The sequence below is a fragment of the Notolepis coatsorum genome (genome assembly GCF_963971535.1).
Source record: "Notolepis coatsorum genome assembly, chromosome: 3".
Taxonomy (NCBI): Eukaryota; Metazoa; Chordata; class Actinopteri; order Aulopiformes; family Paralepididae; genus Notolepis; species Notolepis coatsorum.
Window position 1 is genome coordinate 66,464,282 of NC_140167.1, and position 18,359 is coordinate 66,482,640.

Here is an 18,359-nt window from a genome sequence, read left to right on the forward strand (position 1 = left end):
ATCATTTGATGTATAATTAAATCAAAGGAAATGCGTTTGGGTCTGAGATGTGGCTAGTCTGCCGTTCTCCAGCTGGATACTATTGGTTTGTTTTGGCAAAATTCTTCTGCTCTGTGTGACAATAAATAAAGTAATGATGATATGACTAAGATGGTCATGTTTGTTGAATACAAAAATAAAAAAAAATTGCCGATCCCGATCTTCGGAAAATCACGTGATCGGCCCCGATCCCGAACACGTGATCGGATCGGGACATCCCTATATGGAACACATTTTTTTTTATTCATTTTTTTTTTTTTTTTTTTATATATATATCTTTTTCCCCCTCCATTTTCCTCCGATTTTCTCCCATCCCAATGTTAGTCGTTATGCCAATTCCCAATCCCCTTCGTGGTCGCTGCGCACTTACCCCCCACAGTCGGTCTGGGAGAGTGGAGGCTATCACGTGCTTCCTCCGACACACGTCCAGCCAATCAACCGCTTCTTTTCACCTGGCAGCGCGGATTCTCATCGAGAGGGCGTAGCGTGTGGAAGGATCACACTATCCCACTCAAGTCCTATCCGCGCTTAGCAGGCGCCCCGACCGAACTGTAGGAGTCGCTGTTTACAACGACCCGGACCCACCCCGCCAGCTTCTCCCACCCTCTAATACTGCCAATTGTATTAGTGTCAGGGTTCCCACGCTTGCCTTGAATTTTTTTCCATACTACCTCCTGATTTTCCAGGTACCATATTAAGTGATGATCTATAGGCCCCTGAAGTTTTCCACCCCCATCCGCGCCCCCCCTCCCCTCACACACACAACCCCCTAGGACACCTGACTACTTACTTGATTTAAAAGATGTACCAGTCAAGTCTACATTGTAAATGCTTAGAGATTATGTCTTATTGATAATATCAATGCATGAAATAATGCATTAGACAAGCTGTAGATGAACAACAATTTATTGAACTGGAACACATGAGCACTGGGATTGATATATGTTCTCTCTTCCACTCCTCTCCTATCTCATCCTGTCCTCTCCACACCTCCCCTTGTGTCCGCTCCTGTCTTCTTTTCCTACTCTTCTCAACTCCTCGTAATCATAATCGAAATTAATCGTTGTGAGGTTGCATCGTTTCACCCCTACTACTCTTACTCTGTAAAAGCGTTTGTAAAAGCTTTTGTAAATCAAACTGGTTATCGTTATGAGAGCTAACCAGGGGCGGATTTAGGATGATAGGAGATCCGGGGCTTAGCCCAGATAGGTGCCCGTTTTTTTTTTTTTTTTTTTTAATTTTTTTTTGCAGGCAAGTGGCAGATTTTTTTTGAATTTAATTAACCTGTACGTGCAATTTCCTGCAATATAGAGCCTTCAATCTTGACCAATAAAGCTGCTCTTTTCACTATAAAACTCAGTTAACCATAACGTAGTTATGGTTAGATTTATATATTGGTGGGGGGGTATATCATATTTTTCATATGATCAAAAAGTGGTGGAGCAAGAGCATACATTTGCTCCCTCAAGTTCAATAGTGGGAGAGCAGAGATGCTCCGAATGCTCTTATGGCCAGGCGTCTATGATTCACTGATACAAAGTAAAATAGTGCAGTGCAATAAAATAGTTAGTAAAATAGAATAAAATAATGCAATAGTGCATTGCAATAAAATAGTTATCATCGTATTTTTTTGGGAGGCCGGTAAGGAGTGCATTACAGTAGTCGAGTTGGCTTGAAATAAAGGCATGGATCTGGTTTTCAGCGTCCTTTTGATTTATAAATGCTATGTTTCTAAGGTGGAAGAATTAACTTGTTGATTGTGATTTAAAGCTTAGGTCTGAGTCTACCATGACACCAAGACTTAACTCACTGAAATACAGTTAGCAGCTGGATAGACCACAGATGGAAATTAGCTTCTGCTAAATCTGGTGCAAACATATTTTCATGTAACAATGATGAATTGTCAGAAAAAATAATCATTTTTTTTTATTTTTTTTTTTAAATAGATTCGGGGCTTTTCAGAAAACATTCGGGGCTTGAGCCCAAGTAGCCACCCCCTAGCCCCGCCCCTGGAGCTAACGTTGGCTAGCTACTGTACCTGGTGCTGGCTAACTGGCTCGTTATGAGAGCTAACGTTGGCTAGCTACTGTACCTGGTGCTGGCTAACTGGCTCGTTATGAGAGCTAACGTTGGCTAGCTACTGTACCTGGAGCTGGCTAACTGCCTCGTTATGAGAGCTAACGTTGGTAGCTACTGTACCTGGCGCTGGCTAACTGGCTCGTTATGAGAGCTAACGTTGGCTAGCTACTGTACCTGGCGCTGGCTAACTGGCTCGTTATGAGAGCTAACGTTGGCTAGCTACTGTACCTGGCGCTGGCTAACTGGCTCGTTATGAGAGCTAACGTTGGCTAGCTAGTTAGCAAGATTGCACTGCTTACTAACTAACGTTGATAAACCCAGGTTTACCACACAGTTAAAATACAGCTACTTACATTTGAGGATAAACTTGCATAAGAAGTTTCACTCAAGTTTCACTGTAGATGCCAAGGCTCCATTGGCTCACCAAGCTGCCTGCATCAAATTCCAACATCCAATATACCATATAGGATGCCAAGAGCATGCTCTACAACATGGGATCATCCATTTCTATCTACAGTAAAAGCTGTTCACGTGTAAAGGGTTTTTATAAACTCATGTTAATTCTGTGCTCAATAGTTACATTTTATTACACATCATCCAATAAAATTTTCCAGGACAACTGTTTCTATTTCCATGTAATTGGTCACTTTTGCTCAGTTTCCATGCCTTTCCATACCTGGAAAATGAATCCCATGAATCCCATGTTTTCCATGTTTTCCAGGTCCGTGGGAACCCTGATTAGTGTGAACGGCCAGCCAAGCTGGTGACAACCCCGGAGCTGTGAGCTGGATTCGAACAGGCGAATCTAGCCGCTCCGGGGTTTGGTGACGAACGCAATCTCCGTTACGCCACCTGACCGCCCCTATTGTTTTGTATTTCTAATCAAGTTCTCTAAAGCAGCATTTTTCCACTTCAAGATTTCAAGCTGTTTTGGGCATACTCGCAAAGTGCTTTGAGTGACAGTCACCCACAGTCTGCACTGGCAGACAGAGAGAGACATAGAGAGATTGAGGGGGATACTAATTAATTTCACCGCGGGGGGCATAATCCCACAGGACAATGCATTGGTAACTTGTTTCAAATGACAATATATACCCCTGTGAATATTATTGCACGGATCGGAATATGGGTGTGCACGTGGGAGCGTGCGCAATGATATTTTGCAGCAGGTTGACAGTGATATGCTAGTGCTCCCGACTGCGTGTGTGTGTGTTTCCCCGCGTGTGTGCGGTCGGGAGTGTGTGTGGGGTGCTCGGAGTGCTCCGTGTCCCTCTCTATCTATCTCTCTCCCTCTCTCTCGCTTGCTCGCTCGTTCTCTGCTCTCTCTGTCGGCACCCCCGCCACGTCAACCCGTTTGAGGAAGTGTCAGTATTTCCACTCGCTCTGTTGTTGAGTGCGCTACAACCAGAGGGGGCGTTAGTTATGCAGATCAGCAGCAACTACTGACGTCAGGGAGCGGGTCAAATCAGAATGGCTTAGTTCAGTGAGGGAGGATCTAGTGAACTCAAGACTGGACTGATGAGCCAAAAGAGACCCAGACCCCATTGATACAACCCCACATTGCTAGAAAACAATGCTAAACACTGGAAAAGGCAATTTATAAGACATGGGACCATCCAAATCCGTTGGTGTCTGCAGCCATCATGTTAGATTTCATATAGCTTCATATATTCATATATATTCCTTATGTTTTCCATTCTGTGAAAATATACAATAAGCTACACAATGTTAGTGTTCACAATTATCAATAAATACCTGATAAGACATACAATAGTGAAAAGCTTGCTGTAAACGTCCTGGAAGCATGGATATATATATATATATATATATATATATATATATATATATATATATATATATATATATATATATATATATATATATATATATATATATATATATATATATATATATATATATATATATATATATATATATATATATATATATATACATGTAATATATGAATGAAGAGAACTAGTTATCTGACTTCAGTGTTAACGTTAAGACACTTAAAAACGATAGGTTATGTATATAACCTAGTTATATGAGTACTGGCTGAGCGTCCTGCTCTTCGCCATCGAGATATACCTCATCTCCAGTACCTAGTGTACTCCATCAACGAATAAAAACAATACACCCAGCACCTGCCAGGCCCCGCCCTAGTGCTACGTACTATATAGCACTAGGCGTGGTCACCACTCGCTCTTCCTCGGAAAAAAAACGTTTCCCAAGAAAAGTTTCCCCAAGGGACCTCAGGGCAAGCTAAGAGCAGGACGCTCAGCCAGTACTCATATAACTAGGTTATATACATAACCTATCGCTATATTAGTCGTAGTGGCGAATCGCGTCCTGCTCTTCGCCATCGAGATATGGGGACAGAGCAGACGCGACGACCGACAAATGCACCCCCTGAGGGCCCTAAAGCCCACATCAGGGGGGAGGGGAGTCCCGTCACCCCATCCTTCCTAATGAAGAGGGGGCGGCAGTCAACTCCACCCGAGTGCGAACAAGAGGGAACTAGAACCTCTCGAATGCACAGCACAGGCGGAACCACATGTGACACAACACATTGTGGCCCACACCCACACACTCCTGCTACCCCACCAAAGGACGGGAAGCAGGAGAGGTCACAGACCTCAGAACCGCCTGGGAAACAGAACCCCCGGTCATATCCATGAGGTAAAACCTTACGAAGGGACCCGGTGAGGACCATGAAGCCGCAGCACAGATGTCCTCCACCGAGGCCCCACCCAGTAGAGCGGCAGAGGCCGCCACCCCACGAGTGGAGTGCGCCCTGATGCCCCCAGGGGGAGCCAGCCCGGCCAACGTGTAGCAAAGGGCAATGCCCTCGCACAACCAATGGGACAGGCACTGTTTCGACAGTGCCTTACCAGCACGAGAGCCACCGTAACAGACAAAGAGCTGATCGGTAGCCCTGAGGCCCTGAGTACGGCTGAGGTAAATCCCCAAAGCCCGGACCGGACATGACAGGTGAAGGCCCGCCTCCAACCCTCTAGCGTGAGGAGGCGGATGAAACGCCTGAACCACAATATCCCTGGAGCGGAAAGAACTCCGGATATTTTTGGCACGAAGGCAGGATTAGGCCGAGTGGCACCGCAATCGGAACGAAAATACAGGCACTCTGGCCGTACCGAGAGAGCACAAAGCTCACCCACGCGTTTAGCGGAGGTGGCGGCCAGCAAGAACGCGGTCTTGAACGACAGCTGTCCAACGGCGCTTGCTCAAGAGGCTCAAACGGGGCAAAGGACAACCGACGAGGACCAATTGAAGATCCCAGCTCGGAGCCAAAGAGCGTTTTACCGGCTTAACGCGTCGAGCGCCAAAGAAGGAAACACCTCACAAGAGGGTGGCTGAACAAAACAACACCCTCAAATCCCACATGATAAGAGGATATAACTGCTGCATATACCCTCACCGTCGAATCCGACAGTCTATCAAGGAGAGACTGAAGGTAAATAAGGACAGCAAACAGGGGGCAGGACACCGGGTCCCTGCCCCCCGCCTTACAACACTCTTGGAACATACGCCACCTACCCGCGTAAAGCGCGACAGTGGAGGGAGCATGCGCATTCCGGATGGTGTCAACCACAGAAGGGTCCATCCTCTCCAGACTTACCCTCTCACCAGCCAAACCATCAGAGGTTGGCGTATCACCGGGGGCTGAAACAGCGACCCGTGTGCTTGAGAGAGGGCCCTCGCCGACCAAGGAATAGGCCACGGCGGGGCTACCAGTAGCTGGATCAGGACCGGGAACCACACCGCTGTGCCCCGGTCCGGCGCAACCAGGATCACGGTCCTGCGCTCCCTCCGTATCCGCTCCAACAACTGACTCAACAGATGTATAGGGGGAAAAGCGTACAGAAGGCCGGGCGGCCATGGAAACATTGAGAAGGCATCCACCCCCAAGGGGGGATGGTCTTCGCGACTGACGAGAACCACAAGGGGCACTTGTGAGATTGTCTGCTCGCAAACAGATCCACTGAAGCTTCCCCGAAGCGATCCCAGATCTGCCTGACTACGTCTTGGCGCAGTTCCCACTCACCGGGACGAGGACCGCCCGAGACATCATATCCACGCCCACATTCTCCTTGCCAGGGATGTGGAGCGCTGTCAGACTGCGCAGCCTGAGAGCTGCCCATAGCCAGAGTTCGACCGCCGCCCGGTGCAGGCGGGTGGATCGTGTTCCACCCTGCCTGTTGATATACGCCGCTGCCGTCATACTGTCCGTTCTGACCAGAACGTGCTCGCCTACCACCAGGTGGGCGAACCGTCTGAGGACCAGGAGGACCGCCCTCAATTCCAACACATTGATGTGCAGGGTAGACCGGGCAGCATGGATCGTCCAGCTGCCCCCCACTGCATTGGTCTGAACGCCTGCTGCCCATGGGGACCCCATTGGTGAGGATACCAGGCCTCCTCCAATGGGCGAGATCCCCCCATATTGACAAAGGAACCGTCAACCGTTTCCATTTGTCCCTCACCGAGTCTATTCTCATACTGGAGAACCACCTCTGTATCCTCCTCATGAAGAGGAGGCCAAGAGGGACCACCGCGTGAGCAGATGCCATCATACCGAGCAGGTGCATCACTTGCAGCGCCGTGACCGTCTTTCCAGGACGGAAACCCCCGAGCGCGTGGAGGATAGACACCCTCCGTTGCTCCGAGAGGGTCACAATCATGGGCCTCGACCTCAATGTCAAGCCCAAGTACTCCACCTGTTGACTGGGAAGAGGCGTACTCTTCTTCCAGTTCACAGCAAAACCCAGCTTGGTGAGGAATTCCACCACCAGCCTGGTATGAGACCTGGCGACCTCCTCCGACCGGCTGAGGAGCAGAATGTCGTCGAGATAGAATAGAATTCGTATTCCCTGACGACGTAGAGGGGAGCCAGAGAATAGCCGAACGGCAACCTCTGGTATTCGTACGCTACGCCCTGAAACAGGAACCGTAGGAACTTCCTGTGAGGAGGGAAAATCGGGATGTGAAAATACGCATCCTTCAGGTCTATGGAGGTGAACCAGTCTCCCACTCTGACAGCAAGTAGCAGGTGTTTGACGGTCAACATTCTGAATGGTCTCGCCACAATCAGACGATTGAACGCGGACAGATCCAGTATAGGTCCGACCCCTCCCGTTTTTTTGGGTACCCGAAAATAACGGGAGTAGATGCCTGACATCGCGTCCTCTCTCGGGACCACGACTACGGCCTGCTTCGGCAACAGAGATTGGATCTCGTTGGCCAGAGCTGTCACTGCTGCTGACCCTGACAATAGGGTCTGCACCAAACCTGAGAACGGAGGGTGGGGTCGTGCGAACTGCAAAACAAGCCCCAGCCTCAACATTCTCTCCATCCACCCCACCAAACGGCATTCTTGTCGCCATATGTGATAATAATCCCAGAGTGCACCCGCCGTCAACTGACGCTGGGCCGCAAGGAACAGCAGATAGGTGGCCCGGTCCCTCCCGCGTAGCCTCTGAACCCGCCAACGTGGACAGGGCGGTCGCACCCAAGGGGGGACCCCGACAGAAAGGGCCGGTTTGATACGGGAGAAGCTGCCATCAAACTGGTTGACACACGCTCCCCCCCTGAACACCCCTCTAGCGCATGCTGAGGAGTTGTTCCGCAGCTAGACATGCAAGGCGTGAGGACCCCATGGGTTCCTACACACCGTAGCCCTGCAGTGATATTGCTACCACCCAAATCACGCGCACCTCTTCTTTGCAGACCACTGCCGATCTCGCGGGAGTGGGAGGCATCAACGTGATACCCCGCCTGGCGAAGGCGAGGTCGGGGTAACCCGTGCTGAGCATTCATACGAAGAGGCCTCGAGTCCCCCTGCTGACCACTGTAAATAGTGGCCGCCGTAACACCAGGCTCACCAATCACACAACGTGTGGCGCGGGAGCCACGTGACAACACAACATTCTCACGGACAGATCCAGGCTCAGCCATCAACTGGGTGTCAGCCCCTGTCCCCATGAGAAGCGAAACGTGGGGCCGCATGCGCTTCAAAGATGGTTCGCGGCCCGCAGCCAAAGGAAAACGATCAGAGCCCCTCTTCCGTTGGTGACGGGGAGAGGAGTGATCGGGGAGCGGGCTGTTCGCGGCAGAATGACGACGGCTTGTATCTTCCAAGCCGAGTACATCCAACATGGCCGATCCCTCGGCCGCCAAGGCTGTCGGCCTTGTGGACCCCTGTTGACTCTCCGCCCAGGGTACCACTGGCGGGGGAAACATGGCCACCTGTCGAGGGCCTCGCCACAGTCGCTGACGAGGCCGTGCTCCAACCTCTGGCTGCATAGCGTGAGGCGGTGTGGGACCTAGATCAGCAACCGCCTGCGTCTCCGCAGTACGACCAAAGAGTCCCTATGTGGAAAAAGGAGCCGTGAGGAGAGAGAACCTTTCTTCTTACGGGGCACAGAATCGATGCTACCTGGCTACTTAGCCACGGCACACCCGCCCTGCACCCTGTTTTCAACCCATTCACCCGTAAAAAGGGTAAATAGGACTCAGCAAAACCCCCCACATTAGCTACCGACTGACCTTCATCAATGAACCGGTTAAGAGGAGGGAAAAGCGGCAACATCCCACGCCGGGGAACATTAGAACAGTGACCCAGCATTATAGCATTAGCGTTAGCATTAGTGTTAGCAGCGCGCTCCAGGATCGCTTGGAAACCGTCCACTTCAGGGGAACGTTCACCAAAACATCCCGCCCCTGGCGCCGACACACAACTCGGTTGTGTAACAAAACAACCAGCATTACTAACACTAGCATCAATGCCTGATGACACAGGGCCTACCTGTGTACGAGCCGGCTCGATAGCCAAACCTTGCACGCTGTCCCTCGATCTGCTGCCACAAGACGAGGAAACATCAGGATAGACCCGACGAGGGTGCACGCATCCGCTATGATGGAAACGAAAATAGAGGAAGAGCGAGTGGTGACCACGCCTAGTGCTATATAGTACGTAGCACTAGGGCGGGGCCTGGCAGGTGCTGGGTGTATTGTTTTTATTCGTTGATGGAGTACACTAGGTACTAGAGATGAGGTACATCTCGATGGCGAAGAGCAGGACGCGATTCGCCAGTACGACTAATATAACTGTAGAATGACCTCTACAGTACTGTATAATGAATGAAGTATCTGTGCCAAATTAATATTGTCATCTCATACAAGATATAACATTGATTCAGGCTAATGATTTGGGTTTCTTGCTGGTCACAGCCGCCTCGACCAGGAATTCACTCTGCAGAAGGTCTGCATGCGAAACAAAAAAGCACAGAGTAAAGACACTCATGTGTACACTGGGCCTCCACCTTCTTTACACTCACTGTCTGCCTCCACCTTCTTTCTTTAATATTTTCAAGATAAACATGATGATATTCCATTAATGTCTTGATTATAATATTTTGGGTTTTTTGTTACAGACATCACGTTTTCTCACAAAAAACGAATAGCACTTATTAACCATGTATGCGGTCTATATTGCTTGCAATTGAGATAAAGTTAACATCTGTTGAGTATGTTTACCTGAATTGTCATGGCTCTATTGTTTTAAAATCCCAGTATCGTTGTGGGTCCACCAGACCCGCAAACTGCGAACACCATGCAAGGGTTAAATTAACCTAGTCAGTAGATTATGGGTGAATTATGATAATGGCTAAAGATACTGTATGTGTTCTTGTCTTTTCCAGGGTTTCATTGGGCCTCCTGGTATCGCTGGGCCACCTGGGCTGGAGGGAGAGAGAGTGAGTGTGTTTCTTTGTTTGTCAGAAGGTATGAGAGTGTATTCTCAAGATTCTAGGCTTGTGGTTTTTAAACACACAACTCTCAAATGTCTACTGAGGATCCCCCTAAATATTTCCAGGTTGATCCGCAGATCCAATTACACCCCTGTCTTGGGTTTTGTTAATGTCACCTCTTATCAGAATGTTCTATTTTAGCATCTTGGCTATATTGTGAGCATGTTGTGTTTGGTGTGGCTCCAATTGACCTTGTGCAAGAGATCTTGTCACATTGGGAATTACTAACTGTTTGCAGACATTTGTCAGGACATGCTACCAATCATACGGGCCAATCATTTAGCTATTTGAAGCTATTAGGTTAAAGGAAAATACACTTGAGCATAAGAGATTTATAGGATTTTATTTATAGCTTCTGAAGTGGCCCAATCCGGGGAATGGGGAGAATAAGGTACGTTACAGTAAGTGCACGAGTCACATGACAGCTGGATCTCCTTGCTCCTCCGGGGAGGTCTGCACGTCTTTACGACCCTGGCTTGAGGTGCCCTGGTGGACGTTGAAACGGAGTAACTCGCCCGGTTGTGCCTGGTAAATCATTCCTGTTCTGTGACGGGCGGCACGGGTTTGAGTCTGGGCTCACGCTGAGCCGTCACGCTTCTCCTGGTTTTCCACTCTATTGTCTGAGCGGCTCGTAAACCATTGAGAGAGAGGGTTAACGTTCTCTCACTATGCTTTTGATAAAAAAAAAGAAGGTAAAAGGTACTTTTAGAGGCTCCTATAACCTGTAACAATTCATCAGTGAAGCTGCATTCCCTCTTTTTGTCTCTCTCTAGGGCATTCCTGGTCCTGTCGGGAAGCCTGGTCCTAAAGGAAGACAGGTAATAATCAGTCACCGTTTTGAAGTGCCCAGATATTCCATGAAAGAGGCTGTGGAACAAGACAAAACACAACATTTATCTTCTGTCATTAGCTGTAACTTAGTCCAATTTGTACAAGAAAACATTATATATTTTTACAGGGGTTCCGTGGGATCATTGATTTGATCTCATCTTGTGTACATAATAATAATAATAATAATAATAATAATAATAATAATAATAATAATAATAATAATAATAATAATAATAATAATAATAATAATAATAATAATAATAATAATAATAATAATAATAATAATAATAATAATAATAATAATAATAATAATAATAATAATAATAATAATAATAATAATAATAATAATAATAATAATACGAATAATAATAATAATAATAATAATAATAATAATAATAATAATAATAATAATAATAATAATAATAATAATAATAATAATAATAATAACCATAACAATAATAACCATAACAATAATCATAATAAACATTATTTGTATTGCACCTTTCATACAAGAATTGCATCCCAACATGCTTCGTAGCTGTAAAAACAGACAAAACACTTGCATAGAATAGACATAAAGATAAAAGTAGTGCAGAGAATAAGAAAAAGGGTCAAAGCAATGCAGGTGATAACAGACAAACACAGATATTGACGCACACAGTTTAAGAGTCTTCCCCGTTAGATGGTCATAAAACACTTTCGTTTAAGTTACTTGATTTTATTTTGTCCATTTCGATCGATTATCCCGTCATTAATTTAGTTCCATTGTATATTACCCTTGTTTTTAAGTACATGAGCACTGCTCCTCCTGACAGGGGAGAGGAGAGGAGGCAGCGAGAGCTGCGGAGCCAGCGATCTGAACGGGTCTTATGCAACTCATGGAAGTCTACACCGTGTCCTCTTGGAGAAAGTAATACATTATTCACAGGAAGAGCCCCGGGGGACTCGGAAGGCCCTGGTCTGCATGCTGGCTGCGCACTGTGAATTTTTAAGGCTAATTACACAGGATGCCAAAACACATAACATTACACATCAGAGCCCCAACAGCAAGATAGACACAGCCCTCCCAGAAACATCTCTGGACTGGACGCTGCCAGCCGCATCAAACGCGCCACGCCGTTCAGGTTGGCACCGGCCGGGTTGGCACCGGTCGGGTTGGCACCGGCCGGGTTGGCACCGGTCAGGTGGCTGTTTCCAAGGTCGTGACAGGGCTGTTGAAATAGAGACGCCAGCCTGATCCCCCTCCATAAGCTTTGTTATGATGTCTTGGAGTTTCAGTTGTGAGAGGTTATTTAAGCCGGTGCCAGGGTGGCACTGTAACATCCTGACCTGACAGGTTAATAGATGAAGCACTCAAGACAGGCCCACATGTTGGGAGGGGGAGAAAAGTGGTAGGTCCTCTGTGTCCAAGGTGCCAAGTGGGCAGGCAGCCCAGCGCATGTTTGTGTGTGTGTATTTGTGTGTGTGTGTGTGTGTGTGTGTGTGTGTGTGTGTGTGTGTGTGTGTGTGTGTGTGTGTGTGCGTGCGTGCGTGCGTGCGTGCGTGCGTGCGTGCGTGCGTGCGTGCGTGCGTGAGTAGAGTTAGATTATCAAGTACTTTTTCTCTGGAACATTCAGCCAGAACATCCAGGCTACTAGAGTCCTACAGTACTAGGTGCAGGCCGCTCCACAACACCACCAGGCTGCTAGTCCAAGGCCTTGTTAAGTGCAGGCCGCACCACAACACCACCAGGCTACTAGGGTCCAAGGCCTTGTTAGATGCAGGCCGCTCCACAACACCACCAGGCTGCTAGGGTCCAAGGCCTTGTTAGGTGCAGGCCGCACCACAACACCACCAGGCTACTATGGTCCAAGGCCTTGTTAGGTGCAGGCCGCACCACAACACCACCAGGCTACTATGGTCCAAGGCCTTGTTAGGTGCAGGCCGCACCACAACACCACCAGGCTACTATGGTCCAAGGCCTTGTTAGGTGCAGGCCGCACCACAACACCACCAGGCTACTAGGGTCCAAGGCCTTGTTAGGTGCAGGCCGCACCACAACACCACCAGGCTACTATGGTCCAAGGCCTTGTTAGGTGCAGGCCGCACCACAACACCACCAGGCTACTAGTCCAAGGCCAAATAGAGGATAACAACATGGCTGCCTTGCTACTTCTTGTTTTTGGCGGTGGGGTTACTCATTTGTTTACATTTTGATCACAGGCTAAGCCTTTAATGTTCCCTGGGCTTGTCCTCCGCAGGGTGTGGTCGGTGATGCTGGGGAGAGGGGGGCCCCTGGTCCTGACGGCAATGAGGTAAGAACCGCAATCCTCCTTCTTGTCCTCCTCCTCCGCCTCTCTTCCCCCTCCTCCTCCTCTTCTCCTTCATCCTCCTCTTCTTCCTTCTCCCCTCCCCCCTTTCCCCCTCCTCCCCCCCTCCTCCTCCTCCTCTCCTACCGTTGTATGTTATATCTCTCGTCATGTCCTAGTTTTGAGTGGTTTACAGTAGTTGTAGCTGAGGAGGTACGGCGCACCGCAGAGGAGTTTTAAAAGGGTACGTTCAGAGTCCTGTTTTTTTTACCCGATGACGTGGAGCCATTTCTCACGGTAGAGTCCTTTCTCACCACAGTCCATGCTGTTCTGTTTACTGGATACAGTCAGCTCCGGGCTAGTTAGCCACGGAAATAATGCAGAGTCAACGGAGCCTCTTTCCAGTTTGTACAAGTCCTGAGATAAACACTGCGACCTACTCCAGTGCTGATTATCGCTGTAGGAGACAGCACAGAATGGGTGATATAGTTATAGTTATATGACATCAAACTGTTCTTTGAGGGAAATTCTGTGAGGGACGTTCTTTGAGGGACATTCTGTGAGGGACATTCTGCGAGGGACATTCTGTGAGGGACATTCTGTGAGGGACGTTCTTTTAGGGACGTTCTTTGAGGGACATTCTGTGAGGGACGTTCTTTTAGGGACATTCTGTGAGGGACGTTCTTTTAGGGACCTTCTGTGAGGGACGTTCTGCGAGGGACATTCTGTGAGGGACGTTCTGTGAGGGACATTCTGTAAGGGACGTTCTGTGAGGGACATTCTGTGGGACATTGCACTCTTCGTGCTATTTCGTGCATGTTTCTGAAGACTGTTGGAGGAAAAAGGGAGCTAGTTCTGCCAGGATCTGATCCCACGTCAGCAGGGCTACATGTAGCTCAACCACTACACTGTGTGATTTGTGGACACTGTCAAAGGACAGAAGAGTAGCGTTGGGCTACATTGATCCATCACTGAGCCGATTTGCAGATACAACAGCTTTGTGGATGGTAACATATCCCATAGGTTCCAAACGTTCACCCTCTCTGTCAAAACAGACACAAATCTGGCAGAGACAGACACAGCCCTGTCCAACAAACTGATACTCTGATGAAAATGAATTGAAGACAGACGTGGATGGAGAGACACAACAGCTCAATGTAGCCACAGTCTCTTATAAAGGCATACAGTGTTGTGTAAAAGCACGGCTCGATAAAGGCAATGCATGCATGGTTTAGATTAGAATGACTCAGTATTTCTCTCTCTCTCTCTCGCTCTCTCTCTCATGACTATTCTTTGATTGTCTTTCTCTCTCTCTCTAATGACTATTCATTGTTTGTCTCTCTCTCTCATGACTATTCTTTGTTTGTCTTTCTCTCTCTAATGACTATTCTTTGTTTCTCTCTCTCATGACTATTCTTTGTCTCTCTCTCATGACTATTCTTTGTCTCTCTCATGACTATTCTTTGTCTCTCTCTCTCTCTCTCTCTCTCTCTCTCTCTCTCTCTCTCTCTCTCTCTCTCTCTCATGAATATTATTTGTTTATCTCTCTCTATATCTCTCTCTCTCTATTCTTCTTCTCATCTTTCCATCTCAAGATGAGCTTAACAACAAAGGAGCCTGAAACATTTTAAGATCTTTATTGAAAGGACACATAATCTGTTAAGATTAGCACGACAAACTTGGATGCAGTTCAGTCGGTCTGGCTGTGAGGGGCAGAATATCTGTGTCACGTATTTGGTTTCCGTTCTCTCTTGTTTGATCATTGCCTGTAAAAAATTTAATTTAATTAAATGAAATAGATTTGCATGTGTACCAAAGAGGCCACAAAGAGAAGAGAGCGTAAAGTGAAAATCTATCCCAAGGCTAATAATACATTGGATGCTGAGTCATCCAATGGGAGAACAGGGTTGTACTGCCAAACCAAAGGAGCAGACTCAGCGTTAAGGAACATGCCAACACTATGGGAAATGCACCTTCTCCAGAGGCAGACAAGTAGATAGATACCAATTTCCCCACAACCACTAGCCTAGCTTAAAACTCCAGGAGAGGTGTTTTTGGCAAATACAACTAGGCTATCTGGTCTGAAATATTGGCGCGTTCCTTTAACTGCGTGTGTTTAGCCTCATTGGTCTGCCCTAAAGCAGAATTGCCCTCCAACACTAGAAACGAGAGAACCAAGGCTTGAATCTGTGATGTCGTCAAAAGACCCGGAGCTGTTCCATGGACAGTGATCTGCTGTGGATAAATATATACATGAACAAACAAAGACCTGTTAATGTTGCATCTCTTTTTCAAATGTAGCCAAGAGTAAAGACCCTAACCCTATCAAAGACGCAGTCAAAGTGTATATTTTCAGCACTACGTTTGCACTACCAATGACTGTAAGTGTTATTAGCGAGTTTATAACACTTACCGGATGATTTAGACGGGAGGAAATGACGCCGTCATAAAATAGCTGAAGTCCTAAGAAAGAGGAAACCCAGGCCCATTTAAAAAAAATAACTACACTACCCAGCTCAATATTCAATGCGAAAAATATTGACGTTATCTTCATGATTATATCATCGAACAAACCTGAACGTTATTGCCATAAAATACAAAAAGTACAACGTATATTGTTTCTTTACCTTTCTGTGAACGTCTACAAAAACGCGTCGCAATCTGGTGAAGAATGCCGGAGCTATGGACATTATACAAAAGTAACTGTACTTACAGTAGATTTCATTCACAGTCTTTGCTGCTCTGTAACGGGCTCCTGGTGGTACTAAATCCAGATTTAACTCTGCCATTGGAAAGAGGATATTTGGCCCGATCCATAGATGTATGACTTGGCCATAATAAGGTAATTTATAGGCCTGATATTCTATATTCATATTTCAAATTGCATGTGTCCGGATGTTAAAATTCAGTACTGTATCTACAAAATCCCCTGTAAATCATCTGCCCTTTATTAATTTGCTTAGATTTTTTTTACACTTGATCTCAAGAAGGTGCTGAATGAGTTACATTTTTCATGTCTGGTCAATGTTAGCATGGTGTTATTCACTGTCAAAGATGAAAAAGAATAATTATAATAATAATTTATATTCTCCTTTGGTTCATTACAATTTACTCAAGCATAGTAACAGACATAATATTTCTGACACTGGGAATATATTTCCTGAGGTCCATAGATGTCCCTAGATACCAAGAACATGCAAATGGCCTTGTAGAAGTGGAGCAGTCTTCCATGTACTGTGTACATGTACTTTTAGGCGACATTTCTGGAAATATGGCTAGGGCTTAAGAGGTTAAGCTGGTCAGTTTTATTTAAAAAAAGAAATTCTATAGAAAACAGCACTTAAAAGTGAACTGTATCCTTTTTAAAATGAGAAAGTCCTTGAATTTAGTTTTAGTTCTGTGGGAACCCTGGAGGGAGGGGGGGGACGGTGAAAATATAAAATGTGCCATTCAATGTGTATTGTATTCCACTGTACCTTTGATGACTAATAAATAAAGTAATACAAAAATGTAAAGCTGGTCAGTCAATTAGGGACATTCGCTATTTTAGGCCGGTCTACCGGGGTGGGAGAAAGTTATGAATTCAGCTGAAGTGTTTGTAAAGTTGTGTATGCAAGCCAATTAAGTTGACGTTCTGTTAGACCAGCTGGTTGTTATGAAGTTGGATTTCAGTGCTAAATTCAGTTCAACTATATACAACGTTTTGTTCAATATTCAGGCTATACTGAGTCATCTAAAAATACAACAGGCCTACGTGCAAGCAATCATTACATGTAATCCAGAGTTTTCTTTGTAAACAACTCGCTTTATTTGTATTCACATTTTCACCCATGTAGACTTTGAGTCTAATTGTTGTTGTGTAGTCCAGTGGTTCCCAAAGTGGGAGCCGCCATGGGGGGTCGCCAGATGATTAAAAAAAATATATATATATATATTTTTTTTAATGCAGTCAGGCCACTGAATTTAGAAGCAGACCAGGCCAGTGTTTCTAGTTGCAGCGGTGCAATAGTTAGATAACCTAGGTGGGGAACAACCAGGAGATCACTGCAACTCTGAACACTGTGACCTCATTTTTTTTACTTCTAATTTTACTATGTTATTTTATTTCATACTTATCTTGTCTTGCATAGTCTCTGGAGCGCAACAGTAAGAAGCATTTTGTATAAAAGTATTCTGTACTTCTGTATGACAACTATTAAAGAAACTTGAAACTTGAAACTCACACAAGTTGGAGAACTATCTCTCTCTCTCTCTCTCTCTCTCTCTCTCTCTCTCTCTCTCTCTCTCTCTCTCTCTCTCTCTCTCTCTCTCTCTTTCTATCTCTCTCTCTCTCTCTCTCTCTCTCTCTCTCTCTTGCTCACACACACACACACAAAGGGAGCCGCATGTGATTGGTGGAGGCGGGACCCTTACAAAAAACAAAAAATCCATCAAAATCAGTGTTGTGGCTAATCATTGACACAATGTAATAATCTCCCCAGAAAAATCTACTTTGCATTTGATATATTGCAAACACATTGGCATTTAAAGGGTTATAATTATAAAATTAATATGTGGTGTTATGATCAGGGCTGAAGTTGAATAAAATATTTATGAAAGAAAAAGTGGTATTTCAACATATAGTAATATTTCTATGGCGTTTTTGAAGAGGACAATTTAGTCCCTTATGGTAAGAGTGAGTATTTGTTTCAATCTGACATTACAAAAAAACTGAAAATCCATCAAAATCTGTGTTGTTGCTAATCATACATATGCTAGCCAGTTTTTTAACAATAATTTGTGATGCCATCACAAACACTGGCATTTAAAGGGTACAAATAAAAAAAAATCCTACACCAGAATGCAGGAAATGAAGTCTTTGTAACAAAAAATGTCCTGGTGGGGGACCCCCAGCTTAAAAAGTGGTCTGACTGGGGCTATATTTCGCACTATATTTCCTGGCCTGAATGATTTCCCCAGTCCGGCCCTGGTTAAAAGCCTCCAATGCTTATTAGTGTGTGTGTTTGAACATTTGCATGTTTCAACCATACATTTCCATTTATTAAAAAAATATATATATATTATAAAAAAAATAATGTCTCCTATAATAGGGGGCTCGCGGCTCTCTGACACCGTTATTTCGGGGGTCGCGGAACCCCTGGTGTAGTCCACAAGCTAGATCCACTTCCCACCTCATATAACCCCATGCGAAGTCCATTTATGCCATTTTATTTGCCCTTGCAATGTTTATACAGTATATCCCATCCGTGTTTCACTTTCAGTTTTGACGAAGTCATAATGAGTTCGACGTCCT

At 45.9% G+C, this 18,359-nt stretch overlaps 1 protein-coding gene across 1 annotated transcript in view; it reads left to right on the forward strand.

Annotated features, from left to right (window-relative positions):
- Positions 1–18,359, forward strand: part of col24a1 (collagen type XXIV alpha 1 chain) — a 313,480-nt gene that overhangs the window by 97,230 nt on the left and 197,891 nt on the right. The window contains exons 11-13 of the mRNA XM_084310995.1: positions 9,840–9,893; positions 10,721–10,765; positions 13,019–13,072. Of these exons, the coding sequence (XP_084167121.1) occupies positions 9,840–9,893; positions 10,721–10,765; positions 13,019–13,072 (153 nt within the window). The remainder of the gene's footprint in view (positions 1–9,839; positions 9,894–10,720; positions 10,766–13,018; positions 13,073–18,359) is intronic.